Here is a 23,330-nt window from a genome sequence, read left to right as displayed (position 1 = left end):
AGTTAGGCTCCGTTTCAAAATGGGTTTTAAGTTCTTATTTTTTAAGAAAGCAATTTCAAACTAAAAAATTATAGGCTTATTGAAATTTAAAAATATGTGATATGGATTTTGTTTGAAAGATCTTGATGAAATTTTTTATACGATGTAAAAAAATTTAAAAAATTATTTTTCATTTACATTATTTTTTAATTTGAAAATATGAAATAAGCTGTTTATTTTTTAAAAAAATTTCTGTAACGTTACCTTTAGCTTATTTTTTAAGAAGTTACCTTTAGCTTATTTTTTAAGAAAAAATTTTTTTTGTAACGTTACCTTTAGCTTATTTTTTAAGAAGTTACCTTTAGCTTATTTTTTAAGAAGATTCCTGTAACATTACCTTAGTTGTAAAACTAGGGCTTGTGGCTTGTCGGGGGATGGGGAGTACTGAGTAGGAAGCTAAATTCTCTGTGGTTTAGCTTTTGAAGTGGAGTCCGAGTGACCAAACTTTGTTATCATGCGGTCCTTTTGTAACAAACTTTGGGGTGCAATTTTGTGTGAACATTACTCTCCTTTTTATTATTGGTTGAAATGGTGTCGGTCACACTCGTGCAATATACTTTTTGATAAATATGACATCACTTTGTGGTAAGATCCATGCAATTTCAACAAATAGAAATGAGGGTAATGTTCATTCTCTTAAGAAGAGGGCGAACAAAACTCAACTCTTTCGAGTAGGGCTGTAAATGAACCGAGCAGCTCGCGATGTCACGCCCTCGATTTTCAACATAATTAAGTAATACATTTCAATAAAAGAGAAACCTCGCATATCATATACGTTACCCAAATGAGTTTCCCACCTGTTTAATTTACAAACAAGTCCTTAAGTTTAGATAATTACAACTTTAGTCAAAAGAAAATTCAGTAATAATTAGTTACAAAACCACCTTTAACAAAATGAGATCTTCACAAAGATGACGAAATAACCAGTGATGTCAGCTTCCAAAAGTCTTTTACTGTCAAGCACATAATGCATGCAATCTATTGCCCGGCATCAGAACCTGAAAAGAAAGATTTGGTTGAGCTACACTAGCCCAGTAGAAAATTCTAAACTCAAGCTATATGCAATTTGAATGAACCATGCACCGAGAATGAATGAGTACTGACAGATACGCCTATACCACAAATGACTACCAACAAGCTGCGAATTATCGCCTAAGAGTCCTAGACTTCACATCAATGTCACTAGCCGTTTACTTCTTTAACTAGTTACATTATTAAACTCACGTCATCTCACACTTGTCTATAATCAAATCAAAACATCTTATTATTCTCCGTATGATAGTACAATCTTTCTCGTGTCCACATTGATCTTCATTAAATCCCTTAATTGCAAAACCTTTCTTTTCCTTTAATCCGGTATTTCCCATCAAATAATCACTAGGGTCACCTCGGGTCTAGTTCCCTCGAGCGCAGGGTCACCCCGAGTCTTTTCCCTCAATAACAATAATCAGGTGGGGTCACCTTGGGTCTAGTTCCCTCGAGCGCAGGGTCACCCCAAGTCTTTTCCTCCAATAATGTGAATCAGTTGGGTCACCTCGGGTCTAGTTCCCTCGAGCGCAGGGTCACCCCGAGTCTTTTCCCTCAATAACGACCACTTGGGTCACCTTTCACACTTTTCACAATCGACATCATTTCATAATCAATTTCATCATCCCTTTGACGGTTATACCACTGAAATTTAATTAATCATTACGTGATTCCACAATTGGACACATTTATGCCTCCTCTTTGTTTACATACCCGCATCTTACATGACGTACTAGGCCCATACATAAAATCCTACAATACTCTGTCCATTAGTTATTCACTTTCATTCTGCTTCCCATTTTCACAAACATCCATTCATTCAATTGAATCCAAAGACCATTTAATCAATCACATGGTAATATAAGACCAACAATCTACCATATCGCATATACTCAAATACACACGTCCTCACCGTACCCCTATGTACATTTCCCGTACCTTCGCACACCACATATCAACCCACGACTAGACTCTACGATGCCCGATTATCTAGTTTCTATACTCGGAGTCCGTAAAAGAACGTACTAAAGGAATCTAAGAATTTTATGAGTCGAGAGAGAGAACGGATTGCACTACTACTCGTCGAATCCCTAGACATGTTCGCTCTAGTCCATTGAATGCCACTCTAAGTCAGAAACGAGTAATACTCGCCAAAACACTTGGAAGGATGCGTAAACAATCCCATTAAAGTCAATGAAAAGCTTCGACATGCGAGTTGAAAGATTTATGGAAGCAGCTGAAAGATACTGCAGCAGCTCAAGAAAGCAGCTGAAAGCAGCTCAAACTCCTAATCTCCTACCGGTAGGCAGGCAAGTCCTACCGGTAGAACTTGAAAACAAAAGGGCCAACATCTGAACAAAGCCGCTTGACCTACCGGTAGGTAAAAAGTTCCTACCGGTAGAAGCACTTGACCTACCGGTAGGTGAGAAGTTCCTACCGGTAGAAATTGGGAACAGAAAGGTCAACAGTTGAACGAAATAATTTTTGTACTTGACCTACCGGTAGGTAATGAATTCCTACCGGTAGGAATCGAATTCGTTGAGCAGCTTTTGAGCTGCTGCTGTACGTTTGAGCTGGTTACGAAGGAATTTCTCAATCGTTCTACCGGTAGGTGAAGAGTTCCTACCGGTAGGGAATCGATTTTCTGGTAAATTAACAACGTTCTACCGGTAGAAAGGACGGGCCTACCGGTAGGAATCCAGGAAAAATAGACAATTCTGACAGCGACTACGAATTTTCAATCCAAACTTAAACACGACATTACAAGCACGATTCATGCACCAAATCACTCATAAAACATATAAAGAGAGGTAGAATTCCCTACCTCAAGTCGGGAAGCGAAACCCACGCAATTTGAGTAAGCCCTAGCTTCCGGAACCTCAAAATCAGTTGAATACTCCTCTCCGAGCTAGACCCAACTGAATACACGCTCAAGACCACGTACGGAGGGTGGAATGGAGGTCAATCTTCATGAGTTTTGAGAGTGGAGGTTGATTGGAGTTGATTTTGAGTGGGAGTGGAGGAGAGCCGAGAGAGAGATATGTGAGAGTTAGAGAGAGAGCCGAGAGATAGAAATGAGAAAGAGGAAAGCATTCCTCTGGGAATAATAGAGGTGGGGGAAATAATCCCATGCCCTCACACCACACACTCACACATGCACCTCTCATCTATTTACCTTTATATCCTTCCACAAATGCGTCAATCCATATATCCATACCGTTTATCTCGACAAGCCGTACAGTTATATAAAAAAAAAATATAGGCCTAAAATACGGGTCTCTACACCCTACCCTCCTTAAAAAAAATTTCGTCCTCGAAATTAGATAAGGCAAGCCTAATCATGCCAAGCATCACATCAACATACTCCAACTGTAACACTATCCATTATACAACAATTCAATTACCATCAAAGTCTATGTCTAGATTCACATCAAGCAAACCACAACAAACACGCGTATATCTTTCGAACTTCGTACCCCCATTTCCACGTAACCATGCACTAACAACATCGGCTTACCTTTCAACAATGGATTACACGAGTCTACGGTACGCATCGGTTTCTCATCATAGGACACTTAAGCTCCTAATTCAATTTCGGACCTTTCTAACACATGCAAAGGATTTATTTCATACCTCCTCAATCTCCGTATACATAATGCGTCATATATTTTGAAAAAGTTAGGCGGCAACGTCAAACGGTTCACAGTTTCTAAACTTTTCTTTATTATACAAATCCCATACACAATCATCTATCTCACCATTGAGATCTTACCTCCTAAGTATAACCAGATAATCCAATTGACTTCCCGAGACTTCCATCTAGAATGGGCGGTGATCAAGCGCCTCTTCCAAGTGGATTTCACCGGTTGTCGCCTGGGTATCCCAAAACACGCACATAGTGTCCGACACTTAAACTATCTTTCTTACGGTGAACGCTTCTTTTCTGCCCAGAACGAGACAAACCCCAACGCAACTATGCTTTACGAAATTCATGACTTCCCTTCTTCAAATAACATTGGGTGACGTCGACGGTCAACATAATCCTTTGGTCAGCCCTCCGCAGTTAGCAATCTTTGACGATCTTTACCTTTCTCTTTTCGGTCATTCTCCCTCGAGCTTCCAACTATCGTTGGCGAATCGAATTAATTGTTTTAGCGGGTCCATAACACAAGCCAATCCTTCTAAAGGCCGCACCAAATTTTCACTCTAGGTTGGGTCATTCTATATTACGAGAAGGATTCGATTCGTCATCTCAAATGAAACGAATAAGCTACAAAACTCAAGCAGCATTAATCAAGAATTTGAAGAACAGCAATAGGGCATCTGAAATTTAGAGAGCACTTGGAATCTTTACGGCGGTTCGGCAACAAACTCGAAGTACCTATTTATGCCAACTCACGAAATTTGAAGTGACAGGTCATAACTCTCTTATTGCTTTACAAGTCAGAGGAGTCAACGGATAACATTTTTCAAACGAAAGATTTCGATATTATGAATAAGTTCCAGGTAATGAGACTGATCTCGCGCAAACCAATTGATCCAAAATAGGAAATTTTCCATACTAGAAATGAGTAGAACTTTCAACAATTTGAGACTAAGCATCACAAGATGAATCATGTGCCTCCAGAATCGAGGAACCACGACAGAGTAAAATACCATTGAAAGTAATTTCCACAATTGAATTTGTATTGAACGGTGTCAATGAATAGACATCAATAGATATGTCACCACAAGATTTGACTCCAACAATGGAAATTCGAACCAACCAAATAGGCAAGGGCAAACAAATAGATACAAAGAGGATATGAGTTCAAATCATATGACTTCTTAGTCATGGGACCACAATGAATGATGGCCCAAGCAGGCAATGATGGGTACAAGGTCTAAATTTTGATAGTGTTAACGAATTTGTATTTCATACGGTACATAGCTAAAGGTTGGGTTCAACAGATTGATGTTGCAAATTAAATACTCATATGGAATAACGGTTATAAGCAAACGACGAAAATGATAATCGCATCAAGGAAATCTAAACTGACCAATGAAAACTTATCTCAAGCAGGATGATGTCAAATAAGACCTCGAATAGGGAACGAGAAACACTTGTCAAATTTGATAGCAACAGTGTCATAAGATACTTTGCTATAAGAATTTAAATATGCCCAAGAAAAGTTAGGAAGGGATCGCATGACAATTGACTCAAATACTGAGAATTATAACGGGTCATCCACCCACTGGATTTCATGGAAGAATAAATTACGATACAATTCTGGCAATATTCAGCTCGGCCAATGAAAGATGGTAATAAAAGAAACAACTCTTCTAAACTCACATTTGAGATGTCACCAATCATCATGGATACAAACAATCCCTGTCCAAATCAGACCAAATCTCGATATAAGCAATTTAAAGAGGTCAAAGACAACACTTCAATACGGAATGATTAACCTCTAATCTCGGCAAATATGATCTATCGATATTTCTCAACACGCGTGGACTAAGATTTCTTATTTTCTATTCCAAACATGGACAAGAATAGGATTCTCAATGAGTGAAATGCTTCCAAATCAAAGGTATTGTAGAGAATGAGTAGCACAACTAGGAATAAATGATACCTCAAACAAGTGACGCTTCTAAGAGCTAGAGAATAAGGGGGGGTGGTAGTTTAGCGGCGGAACTGCATCTGTTGCTGTTTCGACGTATGTGTTTCCTGCTGCATCGAGCTCGACTCACCATGTACTCCCAATCCCCGAGGACAATTCCTTGCCATGTGGCCACGTTCACCGCAAGTATAACAAGATCCCCCACGCCGTGGACATTGAGAACGAATATGGCCAAACTGACGACATCGATAACACATAGTCTGACACTTGAGAAGAGCTCTTGGAGTCCCGATATAAAGAGGTGGCTTAAAGCCCTGCTGGTCCTGAGTAAAGTGATTTAATACTCTAGGTTTCTGCCTTCCTGAACTCTCAACACTCTTAGAAGATGATTTTGTGCTAACGACTCGATGCCTAATTTCTCCCACATTCACACCACCTTGCGCACCTTCCAGTGTCTCGACACCTTTTCCGCACTCAGCAATCTCAGGAAACATCGCTTCATCCCTGGTACATTGACTCACTTCATTCTCCCCGTTTGCACTACAGCCCTGGTGCTCACGATCCCCAGTCTCACCACACCTATCTCCACGTCTCGAAGACATCCTACTATGGAAGCATAAGAAATGAAATCATCAACATTAGCCACCTAATTATGTGCTACAGGTCTCCAACCTTTCCAACCGAAGTCAACAACTTTGTGCCACTCTATGTGATATATATATGCAATGTCACATCGACATACTGACTCTTCATGCAAGCACACATGTGATTTTTGTAAAAAGATGCATCGATTTTTTTGAACCCATGAGACCAAAAGTCTCCCCACGGTCTCGAGGTGTTCTAAACTTATGCTCTGATACCAAGTTGTCACGCCCTCGATTTTCAACATAATTAAGTAATACATTTCAATAAAAGAGAAACCTCGCATATCATATACGTTACCCAAATGAGTTTCCCACCTGTTTAATTTACAAACAAGTCCTTAAGTTTAGATAATTACAACTTTAGTCAAAAGAAAATTTAGTAATAATTAGTTACAAAACCACCTTTAACAAAATGAGATCTTCACAAAGATGACGAAATAACCAGTGATGTCAGCTTCCAAAAGTCTTTTACTGTCAAGCACATAATGCATGCAATCTATTGCCCGGCATCAGAACCTGAAAAGAAAGATTTGGTTGAGCTACACTAGCCCAGTAGAAAATTCTAAACTCAAGCTATATGCAATTTGAATGAACCATGCACCGAGAATGAATGAGTACTGACAGATACGCCTATACCACAAATGACTACCAACAAGCTGCGAATTATCGCCTAAGAGTCCTAGACTTCACATCAATGTCACTAGCCGTTTACTTCTTTAACTAGTTACATTATTAAACTCACGTCATCTCACACTTGTCTATAATCAAATCAAAACATCTTATTATTCTCCGTATGATAGTACAATCTTTCTCGTGTCCACATTGATCTTCATTAAATCCCTTAATTGCAAAACCTTTCTTTTCCTTTAATCCGGTATTTCCCATCAAATAATCACTAGGGTCACCTCGGGTCTAGTTCCCTCGAGCGCAGGGTCACCCCGAGTCTTTTCCCTCAATAACAATAATCAGGTGGGGTCACCTTGGGTCTAGTTCCCTCGAGCGCAGGGTCACCCCAAGTCTTTTCCTCCAATAATGTGAATCAGTTGGGTCACCTCGGGTCTAGTTCCCTCGAGCGCAGGGTCACCCCGAGTCTTTTCCCTCAATAACGACCACTTGGGTCACCTTTCACACTTTTCACAATCGACATCATTTCATAATCAATTTCATCATCCCTTTGACGGTTATACCACTGAAATTTAATTAATCATTACGTGATTCCACAATTGGACACATTTATGCCTCCTCTTTGTTTACATACCCGCATCTTACATGACGTACTAGGCCCATACATAAAATCCTACAATACTCTGTCCATTAGTTATTCACTTTCATTCTGCTTCCCATTTTCACAAACATCCATTCATTCAATTGAATCCAAAGACCATTTAATCAATCACATGGTAATATAAGACCAACAATCTACCATATCGCATATACTCAAATACACACGTCCTCACCGTACCCCTATGTACATTTCCCGTACCTTCGCACACCACATATCAACCCACGACTAGACTCTACGATGCCCGATTATCTAGTTTCTATACTCGGAGTCCGTAAAAGAACGTACTAAAGGAATCTAAGAATTTTATGAGTCGAGAGAGAGAACGGATTGCACTACTACTCGTCGAATCCCTAGACATGTTCGCTCTAGTCCATTGAATGCCACTCTAAGTCAGAAACGAGTAATACTCGCCAAAACACTTGGAAGGATGCGTAAACAATCCCATTAAAGTCAATGAAAAGCTTCGACATGCGAGTTGAAAGATTTATGGAAGCAGCTGAAAGATACTGCAGCAGCTCAAGAAAGCAGCTGAAAGCAGCTCAAACTCCTAATCTCCTACCGGTAGGCAGGCAAGTCCTACCGGTAGAACTTGAAAACAAAAGGGCCAACATCTGAACAAAGCCGCTTGACCTACCGGTAGGTAAAAAGTTCCTACCGGTAGAAGCACTTGACCTACCGGTAGGTGAGAAGTTCCTACCGGTAGAAATTGGGAACAGAAAGGTCAACAGTTGAACGAAATAATTTTTGTACTTGACCTACCGGTAGGTAATGAATTCCTACCGGTAGGAATCGAATTCGTTGAGCAGCTTTTGAGCTGCTGCTGTACGTTTGAGCTGGTTACGAAGGAATTTCTCAATCGTTCTACCGGTAGGTGAAGAGTTCCTACCGGTAGGGAATCGATTTTCTGGTAAATTAACAACGTTCTACCGGTAGAAAGGACGGGCCTACCGGTAGGAATCCAGGAAAAATAGACAATTCTGACAGCGACTACGAATTTTCAATCCAAACTTAAACACGACATTACAAGCACGATTCATGCACCAAATCACTCATAAAACATATAAAGAGAGGTAGAATTCCCTACCTCAAGTCGGGAAGCGAAACCCACGCAATTTGAGTAAGCCCTAGCTTCCGGAACCTCAAAATCAGTTGAATACTCCTCTCCGAGCTAGACCCAACTGAATACACGCTCAAGACCACGTACGGAGGGTGGAATGGAGGTCAATCTTCATGAGTTTTGAGAGTGGAGGTTGATTGGAGTTGATTTTGAGTGGGAGTGGAGGAGAGCCGAGAGAGAGATATGTGAGAGTTAGAGAGAGAGCCGAGAGATAGAAATGAGAAAGAGGAAAGCATTCCTCTGGGAATAATAGAGGTGGGGGAAATAATCCCATGCCCTCACACCACACACTCACACATGCACCTCTCATCTATTTACCTTTATATCCTTCCACAAATGCGTCAATCCATATATCCATACCGTTTATCTCGACAAGCCGTACAGTTATATAAAAAAAAAATATAGGCCTAAAATACGGGTCTCTACACGCGAGCTCAGCTCGGCTCGTTAATGGTGGCTGGGCTCGATTAAAAAGGCTCTTTTAGTAAATGATTTAGCTTCGAGCTGAGCTCGAACTCGAATTTTTAGCTCATTTAGTAAACGAACCGAACTCGAACTCGACAAAGCTCGACTCGTTTTCAGCCCTACCTTCGAGAAAGTCAGCTAACACAATATTTTGCACAACTATTTACATTATATGTTGATGTAGCACCGAATGATTGGTAATTGAATAATGATTATTCTCCGTTTCCATTTTTGGTACCAATTAGTACCATTTTTCATCTTAAAAAGATCCTCCCATGTCAAAACTTAATGGGTACAATAGACCACGAATTCCTCTTTTATCCTTTATTTTATTTAATTAATAGTACTAAAAAAGTAAAAAAATGTAATGATCGAAGAGTAAAATTAGGTAAATAAGTTTTCAAAAGTGCAATGATTGTGTTCTCACAATTAGTTGAAATCCCTAAAATATAGGGACAGAAAGAGTACTTTGTAACCACCAATCATACTAGTTCAGTTTGTTTATCGGCTCCATTTGATCTTTTCTAGAGGGGAGCAAACTTCTCTTGTTTAAAATAAGAACATTTGCATTAGAAGGTGCCAAATTTTTGCCCTCTGTTCCATACGGACCATAACGCACGCGCGCGTGTGTGTGAGAGAGAGAGAGAGAGAGAGAGAGAGAGAGAGAGAGAGAAACTTATACATGGTTAGATATCATTCCAATATCAGAAATAATGTTAAATTACAATGATGAAATAAACACCAGAGCCTACTGTGGGGCTTCTATATAAATTATACATTACACTAAGCTCATTGAAGTGGACCTGGATACTGTACAACAAATAGGAATCAACAACGCGATGCATAAGTACTACATAACCTCGGAATTGGCACGTATATGGCCTTCAGCTGTTGAACAATGCTAGAAAGAAGCTTGGATAAATATCCATATTATTTCTGTCCCGAAATGTGATATATTCCGGCCAAAACTTTATTTAGGGGAACTAAGTGGACTGCTCAGCAGTGGTTTGATAATGGAGTGATTGGAGTCTGCGTTTGTTGGACACACAGACGCAAACTGACAGTACTTGCATTTCCATCTCTCCACCTCGGCGGTGTATCTGGCTTCCCTCTCTCCCTGCCAGAACTCAAGAGTACACTGAGTCTGGCCCTTGACCCAATCAGGGTCATACGTGAAGTCAAATTCATGGAGCAACGAATGGTCTTCTTGCAATTCATATCTGCAACCGCCAAAAAATAAGGCCCAAAATATTTGTTAACCGCCAATTGGGTGTTTTTTGCAAAGTACAAGCGTAATAAGAACCTGAAGGCCTCTCAAATTTTGTCAATCCATGCAATCATAGGATCCTAACGTCCTGTTGGAGTGGAATATTAATAGGAAGAGTAAACACGCTAAGCTAGTAGTGAGGGATTATAGACACTGTATCCCCCAAGTTACACTACTATATCCCAGATGTTTTTGTTAGGTTGTCTGCACTGATTGTTGCATTCAAATGCTGGAAATGTGATCCCATGGGATATAAAATCCAATCCCACGGCTAGTAAGAAAAATCAAACAGGCCCCAAAAACTACAAAAAGGAGTGATAACCGCACAAATTAGTGAGCATTTAATTAAAAGCATGTTATCTATACAAAAACAAGACAAAGCTTCCAAGATAAATCGCTTAAAAAAATATCCAAAGGGTGATAATAGTCTTTGCACATGACGCATGAATTCAGAAACTTATGCATTGAAAATTGAAATGTCAACCATGACCGGAAAGAGAAATGGGGTGAGAATCCCTCGATTTTGGCTCACCTCAACAATAGCTGATCGTGAGCTGGAGGGAGCATGCTGCAAGTATTTTGGAAGTACCTCATCAAATCGTCAAGAGTCTGCACATAGCCAAGATTCTTTAGATCATACGATTGAAAAACATGGACTAAGCTCCAGCTCATGGCTCGAATGAAGGAAGCATGGTAACGTGCACATAAATTGATTTGGGTCTCTAGGCCTGCCCTCTCTGATGCCATTTGACTTTGATTTGGGGGTATGGTTTTACAACAAAACGTCCTTGTAGCTCCTCGGTTCTTGGAGGTTTAGATGGGCCACTGTTTTAGTGGTATTCTGAGAGTAGCCACTTTGTGCATATATTGCCAAAGGTTAGGTCTGTCTCCAATCATCCCCTGCCCATACCCCCAATGATTGGGGACTAGATAGGTTATGTTATGTTGTTGTTGTTGTTGTTGTTTTTCTTTAATCTTATCCGTTGTTTCCTGTTTTTGACTCCATTTCCTGCCTTGTGGGGACACCCGTGTTATGATGCACAAGTTGCTTAGGTGGTATTGGTAGATCGCAATTCTGATACACTAATATCTCAGGTTCATGTAGAAGCCAAATGGTAATATGAGCCATTATGTACTAGGACTTCCAATTTTCTATTCTTGCCTTGGACCTCATTGTTAATCTTCTGTATCATTTAATCTCTGGGAAACACTTCAGAAGGAAGAGAGATTTATTACCTCTGCAGCAAATCCAGACTTGCAACTGTGTGCTATGACTTCCTCGGATAAATTGGAGTGCGGGTTCAAAGAAAAGAAATCAAGAAATTTTCTGGAGGGGAATTCATTAGCAACCAAATTGTCCCACAAAAACTTGTAGCACATTAACTGCAGCCTGCCAAAATAGTACTCATAAATGTTGTAGGAATTCCCATTCTATTTTCTACTTGACTATAGTATCACCGTATCACACTACTATCACGAGGAAAAACTAAAGTTCTAGAGCAGTTGTTACAGAAGCAGCAAAAGGGAAGCAGTGTCAATATGCATACCTCGCATTTCTCTGCTGTGGTTCAGCAGGCAGGGTTGCTTGTACACGAGTTTTTGTTTCCACTAATGTCGGACTCTTTTCAGTCTCAATTGCAGGCATCTGAATTTCATCAACAACTCCCACCATCCAGACACCTTCCACAAAGCCTATTCTGCAGGTATCACAAGTTACTCAACAATCACCCAGAAAAAAGTCAAACTATGTTATAGGATTGAAGCACACCACTCCCATTCCAATTTGTTTGCCCATTTTCACAGTTTTTAACATCTCAAAAAATTGTCTATGTTTTACAGTTTATTGTTTTTACTTTCTTTTTTTTTTTTTTACCGATTTATTGTTTCTTAGGTGATTTTGAAATTTTTGTTCAAATCTTTTGATTGGTGGAAAAAATCTTGAACTTTTTTCACAAAATACATATTTTTTTTCTCCCGATCAAAGCGTTTTACTCAATGAATAGGACAAAGAAAATTGGGACAGAGGGATAGTAAATTATTGAGCACAATGCATGCAGGCAAGCGCGCACACATACAGGTCAAAAAAGAAAAAAAGAGTATAGACAAGATAAAAGGGAAATCCGGGAAAACAACATTCAAATAATAAGTGACCGTTTTGGAAGGAGGGATATGAAATACAAGGAGATTATGGTATATCAGAGAGAGAGAGAGAGAGAGAGAGAGAGAGAGAGAGAGAGAGAGAGAGAGAGAGAGAGATGAAACTCAAGAATATTTTGGCATGCTTCCAAGCAAAATTCCTCTTACTTGAAAAAGCAACAGAGTCAGTTTATAGGCATTGCTTTTGTGGCAATTTTTTCCTTCCACCAAAATAATTTCGTGATAAGAACAAGAACAAGAACTCACTGACAAAAACACATTAACATGACAGTTCAGAATAGATCAGATATAATTTGCATCTAGTGATACAGGAACATTTTAGACTCCCCTAACAAAAATTAGCAAATCTGTAAAATCCAGGCCATTTTTTTCAACCCATATGTTCCTGATGTTCCAATCACATCTTAATTACTAAAACTATCCACATGTTTCATGCTCCCCCAAGATAATGCCATCGGGCCCATTACATGAACAGCTCAATTACATTTTCAATCACTGGTTAGTCCATTATATCATCAGACTACTGTAATTGAATGCGGCAAACTTCAAGATAAGGTAATTACAATGATAACAAGCTCACTTACAGAGGTAACTCGCGTGTTAAGCCCTCAAACAATAATTGATTTACACCGGCCATGAAATTCATGAGTTTTACAGCCCATTCATCTTCGACTGTTTTGAGACGAACTTCTACGCGTTTTACAACCTGCACACATGGGAAATTAGGGTCAAACCAAGAATCATCTAAATATGCAGACTCTTTTCCATCTTCAAAACTGGCTTCTGCAGAAAAAAAATTACTTCGCCAAATACCAAGGATTACTGAAGTATGCACTTCACGAGGAGATATCGTAATTAACTTTAGTTCAAAAAAAAAATCGTCAAGATGATGGAATGTTCCCAGTAATCAAATATGGCAAAAGAAACATTTTAAAAGCTTGGGTAAGAAACCTGACAGTCATAGTCATTACAAAGTACGCCCACATGAAAGAATACTAATTTTCTGAATGAGCTCAGCATGACAAATAATGTAAATGTTAAATAGCACAGGACTGAAAAGCATACCTCTTCCTCAAGTACTGTATGGCGAGCAATACCTGCTTTCATAGCTTTAGAAACTTTTGGTCTGCCAAACAGTAGATAATATTCCATTTGCTTTTCACACCATTCCTAATGTTAAGAAGAAATGAGGATTAACATGACATGATCCCAGCACCAAAACTTCAAAAAATAGAATACCATTTCAAAGTTAAGAACAATTTCACAACAACAAAACTGCATCAAGACACAAATTCTCGATAAGGAAATGATTAACAAGTTTTGAGTCACTAGTTCCTTACAAGAGTACAGACTAATGCAAGAATGCCAAAAAACTAAAGCATGTGGTGTGACACCAGTACATCATTTGGGTGGACTCAACTGCCAAAGCATATCACCTAGTACATGATTTGGTTGGAGTTGGGTGGACACAGCTGCCAGAGCATATTGATTCCCATTTCAAGTCCTAAAAACTCAATGCAAGAGGAGACCAATAAAGATTTGTTTCCAAGTTTGGTTGGCCGGCATTCATCTGTGCATAAAAAAGGGTGCTTGAGTCTCAGAATAGCCACGACCCACATCAGTGGTGCTCGGATAAGGAGTACCAACCTATGTTATATGGACTCGGGTATGCATGTTCGGTGTAGATGTGCTGAACAACAATATGATTATTTCTTACAGGTTTACTCCACTTTGACGGATAAATTGGTTTTTCTCTAACTAGAGTATCAAAGCAGGCATTTACTCATTGACAGCAGTAAAACAAAGAAAAATATGTCAACAGAATGCATCAGGGACACCCCCACACCTGTGAAGTGTGTGCCACTGGGTACTTGATTCATTTTGAAAGTCCATGTAACGTAGGTGCCAATACCATAAGAGTATTTGGCGCAGATGATAGGGGGGGTGGAGGAGGTCTCAGAATCGGATTATAGGATTGTGGAACACATTCCTCATAGTTGAAGGGCTGATCTCATTTGATCAAATTGATTATTGAGATCAAGGGATGACATGTAAAGGTTTACATCAAGGAAATTACAATAATGATTCACACTGATTGCGAAGCTTTTCAAAAGAAAATTCCTATACTCGTAAATGCACCACATGTATCAAGATTCAAGAGCCAATTGGTCAATCTGTTGGAGCAAACTAACTAGATTACTGACCATGTGCTTATAAAAAAAATCTGATTAAGGAAACTAACTAATACAAACGATGCAGTCTTTTTACCCAAGTTGTCTCTCTACACTAGCTTAATCAAGGGTAATTATTGCTTGAAACCTTCACAAAAAGTTGAGGATGGCCAATGCCAAGAACAATATTACTCCTTCCGTCCAAAAAAGGATGACAATTTTTGAAACTCGCGTCATTTTTCATCGCTTCTATCTTTTAATCTATAATGCTTTTCATGAGTTTGAAAATTTTGTAAAATAGAACTAGTCGAGAACTATCAAACAAGATCCATATTACATATTTTTTGAGATTCTTATCGAAAGATATAAGAAATTGAAATTAGCACGGATATCAAAAAAAAATTGATATCCAATTTGGGACTGAAAGAGTAAGTTTCTACCTATGCACAATCCCATAAGTTAGCTCCATTTTTCTCAAATGTTCAATACATAGTACCAGGGCCGGCCCTTGGGCAAGGCCCAAGAGGCCTAGGCCTTGGGCCTCAAAAACAGCCCAAAAAAAGGGCACCCACAATATTTTTGCTAGTTAGGTTTAGTAGGAGTCTTTTTTAGTCCAATGTGACTGGTCCAATACCTTTAAAGGGCCCAAAATCTATTAATTCATTGAGCCCAAGAACTTTTTAAAGGCCCATTTGTTGGCTTTTTGGGTGGGTCCCTTGACCAAAATTCACCCTTTTGCACGCAGGCGCAGTACCAAAAACAGATTACCACTTTTTACTTAACTGTTCAAGACAAAGCTTTACTCTCTTTTCTTCCTCCCCAAATCAGAAACTGAAACCCTTTTGCACGCAGCAAAACTCCACTCCTGGACTCCCAAGAAACCACAGTGATTGAAGTTTGAGACCACGCAGCATATATAAAATACTCCTGTAGGTTTCTTAAATTTCTCCCCAAATATGGGTTTGTGTGTAATACTGTAATGGGACCACGGTGATTGCCTCCCCAAATCAGATTATCCCCTTTTTACCTTGTATGTTTCTTAAATTTGATTTTTAAAATATTGTATCACTGCATATGTATCATCTATATGTGTTTGTGTGTAATACACTATGTATCGAATATTGTGTAGATATATTAAAATAATCTTGTTTTGATATTGATGGATTACTTAATATAAGCTTGAATTCATTATTCATGTGGTGTTTTAAAAACTTAAGAGTATTATAATCAGTTAGTTATAGGGAATGAAACTTGTAGCATTTTAATTAGGAAGTATACGCATACATTACTGGTGTTATAATGCCTCTCTTTTTTTTTTTTCCTCACATGCCTCCTAGAAGTTACCCATCTGGGTGTGAAAAAAGAAAAAAAGAAGCAAAAAATAAAAGCATTAATCAATTCTCAAAAAGGGGCTATTAATAAATTCTTTTCAAATACCAAAAAAGTAATTGATTATACAAATGTAATTGATACTTTTGTTTCTAAAAATGTAAAAAGAGTAATATTCAAGTAATGGTCATGCGTTCTTGTTAATTGTGATGATATATATTTTATAGTCATGAGATATCGTGAGGTAGTGTTTGTTTGCCATTTAAGATAGTGTTCGTATTTTGTGTTCTTGTTATATAATGAAGCGGAGTATTTTCTGTAGTCTTTCCTTTTTATATTGTGACTGTTTGTTGAATTTTTTTTTTTTGGTAAAAACTATCTAGTAAGGGCCCAATTTTTAGGATTGGCCTAGGGCCTCCAAAACCTTGGGGCCGGCCCTGCATAGTACATACCCACAAATTCAATCAAATAAGAGCCTCACAAGTCACAACGGGGAAGAAAGTTGTGACGAAGAAACAAACCAATCAAGAAAGCACATATTATGAAGTGAAGGATTTTTAACAAAGGATTGCGAATTTCCCCTCACACTCATCTCAGCTGTAAGTGCTGCACGAGCGGCTAATCAACAGCAAAGCATTCATACGATTCAAAAAAAGAGAACAATGTAATTATCTGTATCAACCGCAACCATCAACCTCGTTAAGAAATTAGAAAACAACCAAATTCAAATCCCAATGGGTTGCTCCTTAGGAGGTCTAAGTTTCAAAATATCTCAGGTGCTATCAATTACTTTAGAACTAGTCAATATGGGCTTCACCCAGGCTTTAATTGCGCAACTAGTGGACCGTGGTATTGGTCCCGGAGTAGTCTAGGTATGCCTAAGCTCGCCTTGATCTGTTATAAAAAAAGAAGAAGAAAACAACCAAATTCGCATCACATAGAAAGAGACCCAATTACCGCGGAAGTAATATCAGTAACGGACAAGCCTCTCTTCCTCCTAAACCGGTGCAATAACGACTCAAAAACCCTGCTCCTCTTGCGGGAACCACAACCGCCGCCGGCGTCCTCGATGTCGCCGCCGGCCGAACTGGCTTGTTCCCCCGTCGACAACCTCCGCTTCGCCAGCAGAGTGATGGACGTAATAGACCTCGCATTTTTACGGAGCTGAGAAGAGCCGGCGGCGGCCAGGGCAGCTTCGATGAGGGCCATTTCTTCGTCGCTCACGATTTCAATTGGGATTTCTGGGGATTTGTTTTTGTCGGTTTGAGGAGAGAGAGAGGGAGTGGGTGGTGGCTCCGTCATTTTTGGATTGCTTCCCGGAGGGGTGACCGCTGCGATCGGAGCGGAGAGTGCTGGCGTGTTTTTTTTTTTTTGATCCGGTACTGGGCGTGTTTATGAACTGAAATTCAAGCCCATTAAAATGACACTAGTGCTTCGTTTGGGTGTTGCCCAAGTATACACAGATTATTATCCTAACGTGTCGGATGAGGGCACGTGGCAATCTTGGTAACTAGATTATTGTTCCTTTTTTTTTTTTTTAAAGAAAAAGACAAACATATATTCAGAACCAAATCTAGGACCCAAAAAGTCTGAACTACAAAACACAAACATACAAAGAAAAACATTAAAAATTAATAAAATAAAATTTGCCAAAAATTTATAGCTGCAATGTTTGAGACCACCGATCCGCTAACTATCATGTGACTTTTTCTTACAGTATTTTTTCGTTGTTATTTTCCCTTATTTTCTATTAAAATCGAGTCAAGTTTCACATTACATTGTACCGTCAAATGTTAGCATCCAATAACATGGGACCTAAGTAAAATCGGGTAAAACTCTATATGAATTAGCTGCAAAAAATGGCAAACGATGAGAGCTTTCGAACATGAGATTGTAGGGAGCTAACAAACCTTTATATCAATCCCTAGGGATTGTGCATTCGATCTTATAGATGGAGTATGAGTCCAACCACAAAATGAACTCATTGCCACAAAAAGAAAGGTGACATCTACCTTGCACTCTTCATCAATTTAGAGTGAGAGTAATGTTCATATACTAAGTCGGCAAACTGATCGGAATCTTCACCTCGTCAAGCTCACTATTCAACAAATACTAATTTTGCTAGAACCACACACAATCGAATGGTAGAGGACAATTAACATACTGCCAAAATCATGATGCATCACAAATGTAATTTGACCATTAATACTTGTAGCCAAGGAGTATCATTTTTTATTTTCGAAAAAAATGGACTGAATTGTAGTATGATTTGAAGAAAAGACTTCCATTTTTGCACAAGTAAATTGTCTCTAGTCGATTTGCTCGACAGGTGCTACAAATTAAATAAGTGGTTAGTTCATCTAAGAAGTTGACCTCATGGGATCAAGGTTCAACTAAAGACAAGCAATTAAAATGGTCGTATCAATATCAAAGTATGCTCTGAATGCTCTTACTTTTTTTCAGCGTGACAGCGTGTCTTAAGGGCGTTTTCATTAGTCAATAAGTCATGAATAATTTCTTGTTGTTCATAAATGTCAAGTTATGAACATGGCAAAATTTAGTGATTTTTAGTGAAAACGCAGTGCTGAGTCGGATGAGCGATTACATGCAAGTTTTCCCCTTGCTTTTTCTTTTAGATTTCTTTTATAAAGATACTACAGTTTAAGGTTTCTTCCTTGATAAGCTAAAGAACATGTGGGTGTGGGCCTAGTGACCTGCCTCTTTTGTTAGAAGCAGAGTTGGAACTTGGAAGGAAAGAAGAAAGAAAGAAAAGAGAAAAAAAAAAAAAAAACCAAACGTAGGATTGCCGAAAAAAAGGAAGATGAAAAGAATGCCACTTTAAAGAGCATTTTAAAGCAGAATAAATTCTATCCGTCAGAGGTGGAAATCACCACCGCCTATGGGCTCAACAAGACCTTTTTTTGTTATGATGTGGAGTTTTCACCACCTCCAATGAGCTCCACAAGACCTTTTTTGTTATAAACTGAACCATTCATCTTTTAGGATCTGTAGAGTAGTATATTCATGTAAAAAACTAGCTTGGTTGGATATTGATAGTTATATCAAAACTTGAATTTTGGTTTACAGAATGGACGGTCATTGATTTTGAAAGTTAAAAGTGTCTATGACCATTTCATACACAAAAATTGATTTTTAATGTATCTATTGATGTATGATAAAACTCATTTTTGTGTGTATATACACTACTCTACGGTCCCTATAAGATAGCAATTGGTTCGGCTTTTTTATAGACAGAGAGGTGAGTAAGGGGGGGGGGGGGGGCGGGGCTTGAGGCTTCTCAGCCGCAGGAACAGGAAACGAATCCTCCAAAAATGAAATGAGAACAGATGTGCCTTTTCTCAAAGGCAGGAGAATGCACGTTGAGGCTGAGAACGGACGGTGGTGGAAACCTTAAAAACCACACATGTAGAAAGAATTTTTACTCTTTTAAGCAAGCAATTGAATAATAGCGTGTGTAGTGGCCCAAGGTAAGAATTTGAGTGCTATTCTGCTCATGTAGTCTGTTTCGGGCCTGAGGCAAGGCACCCCCTTCCTCATCTCAGGCTATTTTAGCAAAGTTAAGTAGTTGTATTGAAGCAATGCTATTCTGACAAAGTGATAAAATCGGCCTTGTCAACTTCTGTCCGCGGATCAAAAAAAAAAAAAAAAACTTCTGTCCCTTTTAAGGGTAGTTCTATGGTACACACCCCTTATTAGGGAGTGTACCGTATGCATCATGATTTTAAATCCTTCGATTTCAAAGTAAATAATCCAGACCATCCATTTATTAAATCAATTTATAAAATAAAAAAAGGGCTTAGCAGGTAACAAGTTGTTCTCTCCTCATTGACTTTCTCTCCCTCTCCCTTATGTGTAAAATACTACAAATTATATAACATAACCACAATTGTTATGACAACACAAAAAATTGACACTTCTTACCCCAATGTATCGTACCAAAAGAAATCGATCAAAAGATACTAGATACAAGACCAAAATATATCGTAGCACAATCAATAATTATTATACCCAAGCAAGATACATATCTAAAATATCACAAATTAAATATTGTATAACTTAATATCCTAACAGTCTTGATCGATCATTTTAAAAATATACTCACTAACGACATTTAGACTATACAATCAATTTATAATATTTGGTATGAAACCTTGTCCTCTGTTGTAGTTGAATGTAATGTAGCCATGCGACCGTGACACAATAATGAAGATCAAATCAGTTGAATTTTTTATATTTGTTGATTAAGGCTCCGTTCCGGAAACATTTATAGTATTTGGTATGAAACCTTGTCCTCTGTTGTAGTTGAATGTAATGTAGCCATGCGATCGTGACACAATAATGAAGATCAAATCAGTTGAATTTTTTATGTTTGTTGATTAAGGCTCCGTTCCGGAAACCAAAATAAGTTCTTATTTTTTAAGAAGACAATTTCAAGTTAAAAAATTATGGTCTTATTGAAATCTAAAAATATGCAATGTGGATTTTGTTTGAAAGATTTTGATGAGATCTTTTATACGATGCAAAAAATTTGAAAAATTATTTTTCATTTATTTTGTTTTTGAGTTTGAAAATGTGAAATAAACTGCTTATTCTTTAAGAAGGTTTCTGGAACGGGACCTAAGTCACCTACATAAATTTTTGTCTCAATCAGGTTTAGAAAGCTCCATCATCGGCACGCAAATTGAATAATAGAATGATATTTTTCATCCAATAGTATCTAGCTATAAGTCATCAACTTCATTCTTGGTATGAATGACCTAATTAATATTATGTAAAAGATAGACGATTTTGATAAAATAAAAAATAAAATAAAATAAACACCTTACGTGAGGCTCAGATGGTGCATTATTATATTTTAATGTTGTATTGAAATTGAACAACGAGATTTGTTGAAGTATGAAACTTTAAGGACTAACTATGTAATTTATCCTAAAAAATAACAAATTCTTTTAAAAAAAATAGGAACGAAAGGTGTAAGACTTGAACTCCAGATCTTTTAGATAAATGTCTAAACTCCAACACTTTATCACTATGGTACACAATTGAGAATTTGTAATTCTAAAGGCTATTAATTATTGTATATAATATTTTCTTGTATGTAGGGGCTTTATTTTCAGGCTAAAAGTTTGAGAAAACAAAGACCTCAAATGCCTTCGTTCCAGTGTTGGGCCTACACTTGTAGATCATATTATAGCCTATGTCATTGGTGTAAATCAATATGTCGACTATAATAATTTTTTTTAAAGAAAGTACAATGACAATAAATTTACAAAGTTATTTAGATTTTACTTCCACGACCTAGTTCCAAGGACCACCATTAAATTTTGATTGGTATGCATAGGGTGAAGGTTTGACACCGATCCATGTGTCAAATATATAGTGCCAATTGTTAAGTGCACCGCCCTGAATATTAATAAGATTGGGTATTAATATAATTAATTCCACCAATTACAAAAAGGGGAGTAATTTTCACTCTATTTTTTGATATTCACACTTATTTTTTTGTACTCCATTTTAATGTCGAAAGTGTATGCATTTGAGACAGTAGGATAATTATTTTTTTAGTGACCTCTCATTTTTCCACGAAGGAATTTTGATTTTTTGAATTAAATTTTGTAGAGAAAGAATTTGATTTAGACAATATTTTGAGAGGAAATTGTAGTTGTATTCAAAAATTTGGGTATAATACTTACTTTTTGGTGAATTTCTTGGATGAAAATTTTGTGCGAGAACCTCATTTTTAGTTTAAATTATTGAGGTATTGTGTAAGGACAAATAAGAATTCGAAAAAATAGTATGGAGGAAATCGAAAATTAAGATAATATGGTGGAAATTTTAAATTTAAAAAAAATAATGTGGCGGGAATTGAAAATAATTAGTGATATTGTATTTTGCCAATTATAACTATCGTTTACTGAACATTCCGATTGAATTTTTTTTATACGACACGTTGTGGGTATGAAAACGTCAATTTATGGTGTTGTCATAACAAATTTGGTTATATTATTGAATTTGCGGTATGGTATTTTGCTAATAATAACTATCGTTAACTGAGCATTTCAATTGAATTTTTTTATACGACACGTTGTGAGTATAAAAACGCCAATTTATGGTGTTGTCATAACAAATTTAGTTATATTACTGAATTTGTGATATGATATTTTGTTGATTATAACTATCGTTAATTGAACATTCTGATTGAATTTTTTTATACGACATGTTGTGGGTATGAAAACGTCAATTTATAGTGTTGTCATAACAAATTTGGTTACATTACTGAATTTGTGGTATTTTAGACATGTGTTATTACGGAATATTTTAATTAATTTCCTTTGGTACGACACATTGTGGTAAGAAAACGTTAATTTATGGTATTGTCATAATAATTATGGTTTGTTATATAATTTGTGGTATTTAAATATGTTTTCTTTTGATACGACACCTTGTGTTAAGAAAATGATAATTTTAGGTGGTGTTATAATAATTATGGTTATTTTATAAAATTTGTGACATTTTACAAATATTTTTGGCTTGAGTATAACAATTGTTAATTCTGGTACGACATATTTTGATTTTGTTACGAAATATCATACGAGTCAAAAAAAATTTGGTACGATTCATTGTGGTAAGATAATATCAATTTATGGTATTGTTATAACATTTGTGGGTAACATTATTTAATTTTTGATATTGTACGCATATATTTGGTTAGGGTACAATTATCATGGATTTCGGTACGAATAATTATGGTTACATAATAACAATATTTTTTAATTATGGATAACCTGCTAATGACCTGTTCAACAGGTAAATTTTAATATACAAGTCGTAACTAGAATCATAAATATGCATTAAAAAACCAAAAATCGACATAATGAAAATCACAAATTGTCATAATTTAGGCATACGGTATACCCTGTGTACCATAGCTTCCTCCCCCTTTTAATCCAAGAGGTTTGCCAAGTGATCGAGACTTGGAACTTAAGAATTTAATTCCTTCTAAGGTTTTAGATTCGAAATCTTTCATATGTAATCATCTCCTTTGGGGTCAGCCCATATGGAGTTTTGCTTCAGCTTTAATTGTGCTTTCTGCAAGTGGGCGGTGGGATTGAGCTCCCAGAATTAGTCGATGTGCGCAAAAGTTGGCTCGAACACTTGAGTTATAAAAAAAAAAAAACAACCTTGTGTCTCTTTTAAATCTCTCT

At 37.5% G+C, this 23,330-nt stretch overlaps 1 protein-coding gene and 1 non-coding gene across 3 annotated transcripts; one reads left to right on the top strand and one right to left on the bottom strand.

Annotated features, from left to right (window-relative positions):
- Positions 1-9,847: 9,847 nt before the first annotated feature.
- On the bottom strand, positions 9,848-17,527 carry LOC131330154 (exonuclease V, chloroplastic-like). 2 transcript variants are annotated; one of them, XM_058363650.1, is made up of 8 exons: positions 17,325-17,478; positions 17,062-17,162; positions 13,670-13,774; positions 13,189-13,310; positions 11,995-12,144; positions 11,684-11,837; positions 10,980-11,056; positions 9,848-10,400 (listed from the first exon to the last, which is right to left on the bottom strand). In XM_058363650.1, exons 1-8 carry the CDS (start codon positions 17,404-17,406, stop codon positions 10,151-10,153), a joined length of 1,041 nt encoding a protein of 346 aa, XP_058219633.1. In that variant the 5' UTR covers positions 17,407-17,478; the 3' UTR covers positions 9,848-10,150. The 2 variants fall into 2 exon arrangements, with proteins under 2 accessions (XP_058219633.1, XP_058219632.1); XM_058363649.1 differs by having other exon boundaries at positions 17,062-17,527.
- Positions 11,125-11,232, top strand: LOC131331618 (small nucleolar RNA snoR100). The gene has a single exon (XR_009201428.1). It is a non-coding gene; the product is annotated as a small nucleolar RNA snoR100 (small nucleolar RNA).
- Positions 17,528-23,330: the final 5,803 nt, after the last annotated feature.

The sequence above is a fragment of the Rhododendron vialii genome, chromosome 6a, assembly GCF_030253575.1.
Source record: "Rhododendron vialii isolate Sample 1 chromosome 6a, ASM3025357v1".
NCBI lineage: Eukaryota > Viridiplantae > Streptophyta > Magnoliopsida > Ericales > Ericaceae > Rhododendron > Rhododendron vialii.
The sequence above is the reverse complement of the archived record's forward strand: the minus strand, read 5'-3'. Positions and strand labels throughout refer to the sequence as shown.

Bases quoted from the DNA above. Each gene is read 5' to 3' on its own strand.
- LOC131330154 (XM_058363649.1), bottom strand. From the start codon at position 17,406: ATGACGGAGCCACCACCCACTCCCTCTCTCTCTCCTCAAACCGACAAA. The intron at 13,775-17,061 runs GTAATTGGGTCT...TCTTAACATTAG, and splicing joins TTACTGATATTACTTCCGCG to GAATGGTGTGAAAAGCAAAT. The intron at 10,401-10,979 runs GTGAGCCAAAAT...TGGCGGTTGCAG, and splicing joins CACGATCAGCTATTGTTGAG to ATATGAATTGCAAGAAGACC.